At 49.2% G+C, this 2,161-nt stretch overlaps 1 protein-coding gene across 1 annotated transcript in view; it reads left to right on the forward strand.

Annotated features, from left to right (window-relative positions):
* DHRS7B (dehydrogenase/reductase 7B) overlaps positions 1-2,161 on the forward strand; it is a 58,534-nt gene extending 56,373 nt beyond the window's left edge. Inside the window, exons 6-7 of the mRNA XM_012811989.2 lie at positions 546-698; positions 1,701-2,161. Of these exons, the coding sequence (XP_012667443.1) occupies positions 546-698; positions 1,701-1,906 (359 nt within the window). The 3' untranslated portion in view covers positions 1,907-2,161. The remainder of the gene's footprint in view (positions 1-545; positions 699-1,700) is intronic.

Consider the following 2,161-nt stretch of genomic DNA (forward strand, 5'->3'; position numbering starts at 1 on the left):
TTTTTTGCAGTTTTTGGTCGGGGCTGGGTTTGAATCTGCCACCTCTGGCATATGGGGCCAGTGCCCTACTCCTTTGAGCCACAGGCACCACCCCCACAGTGCCCTTCTTAAAACCAGAAAGTGAACACTGCTATAAAACTGTGATTTTGGGGCCAGGCATGGTGGCTCATGCCTGTAATCCCAGCACTTGGGAGTCCGAGGCGGGTGGATTGCCTGAGCTCATAGGTTTGAGACCAGCCTGAGCGAGAGTGAGACCCCGTCTCTAAAAATAGCCAGGCATTGTGGCAGGCACCTGTAGTCCCAGCTACTTGGGAGGCTGAGGCAAGAAAATTGCTTAAGCCCAGGAGTTTGAGGTTGCTGAGAGTGGTGATGCCATAGCACTGTACTAAGGGTGACAAAGTGAGATGCCATCTCAAAAAACAAAACAACTGTGATCTTACAGTATAAAGCCAAGGTACAAAACAAGAGAGTGAATAGGATTGGATGGGTGGGTGTAGGCCCTACCCTGTCCACTTACTTGCCTGCCTCTATGTCCACATGTATAGATGCGGCCTCTAAGCATGCAACCCAGGCATTTTTTGACTGTCTGCGTGCAGAGATGAAACAGTATGAAATTGAGGTGACTGTTGTCAGCCCCGGCTACATCCATACCAACCTGTCTCTGAATGCCATCACGGCTGATGGGTCCAGATATGGAGGTAAGGCCCAGTTTCTTTTCTATGAAAACCTGTTCATTGGGTTCAGTGAGACACACTGCTCTTTCCTCAGTGATTCTTTGGTCATTTCACTTTGAATATAATTTTCAACTCATTGAAACATTGAACCTTGAACTATTCTTAGCCTGAAGGTCATAGCATCAGAACAGGACACCTGTGGGCATGACTTTCGGGGGTAGAAAGGAAGTCCCTAACCTGAAATGCCACCAGACTTCCAACTAACCCACTCCCAGATCACAGGCCCCAAGGGGGTATTATTATAAGGATGAGGGTTATGTAAATTGATCTCATGACAAGTGTAGGGGCTTGACTTTAGTGGTCTAAGGAGACTTGAAAAATAAGTGATTCCTCATTTTCGGGGGAAGCGAGGTGTAGCAGGCTCACTCCCCTTTCACTTCATGCGCAGAGAGCACTAAGCTGACCTGGAATCATGAGGCTAAAAGGCCAGGCTCCACATGCAGGTCAGAGACCAAACATCTGTCTGTCCCTGCCTCAGTGACTTTGCAGTGCACATGGGGTCATACAGTCTTCACCCTGGAGCCAAGCTCTCTGAGACACGAGATGGTACAACATGCCTTTGTCATTGGTGGTTCCAAGAGGCAACAGCAAGGTCAAGATGCTCCCCATCATATGCAGTTGAGTAGCTCAATCTTAGAGACCCCCAGGCTATTTTTCTGCCTCATCAGAGACCACCAGGTAGGTGGCCATTTTGGTCCTACTCCAAAGTGGGACTAGGGTTCCCATATTTCACTCACCTTTCCCTTACCCAGACTTACCCACATGAAACCACAAAATGGTTCCTCATGTCCTTGGAGGACAAACTGGTCAGGGGCGGTGGCACACAGCTTGCTTTCTGACAGACTCCAGAGGCACTTCCTGGAGGGACAGGCAGCAGCTGACCTGACAGCTCACACCAGCCCAGTCCTTAGGAGAAGGGGACTTGTGTTTCCAAGCTCATGTGTTTCTTTTGTTTGTTTATTTTAGTTATGGACAAGACCACAGCCCAAGGACGAAGCCCTGTGGAGGTGGCCCAGGAGGTCCTTGCTGCTGTGGGGAGGAAGAAGGAAGATGTGATTCTGGCCAGTCTGTTGCCCTCCTTGGCCATTTATCTTCGAACTCTGGCTCCTGGGCTCTTCTTCAGCCTTATGGCCTCTAGGGCCAGAAAAGAGTGTAAATCCAAGAACTCCTAGTGCTGTGTCAGACCCAATATAAAAGAGTGGGGGGCAGAGAAGCCACCACTGCAGGGGACATCTGCATTTGTTGAGGCTTAATGGAGATCTGTCTCACAAGTGGGAAAGATGGCAGAAACCCTTCTCATGCAGACCCTTGGATAGGTCCCTGCTGGCAGAGAAGGGGAACCAACACAGTTAGCAAGCCTTTTTCCAGAGGGGAAGGGTAACACTTAAGAAGCCAAAAATATGAAATAAATTGAGTAAGAGTCAGAA

Source organism: Otolemur garnettii, unplaced genomic scaffold, assembly GCF_000181295.1.
Source record: "Otolemur garnettii isolate 467f Iridium unplaced genomic scaffold, OtoGar3 scaffold00182, whole genome shotgun sequence".
Lineage (NCBI taxonomy): Eukaryota > Metazoa > Chordata > Mammalia > Primates > Galagidae > Otolemur > Otolemur garnettii.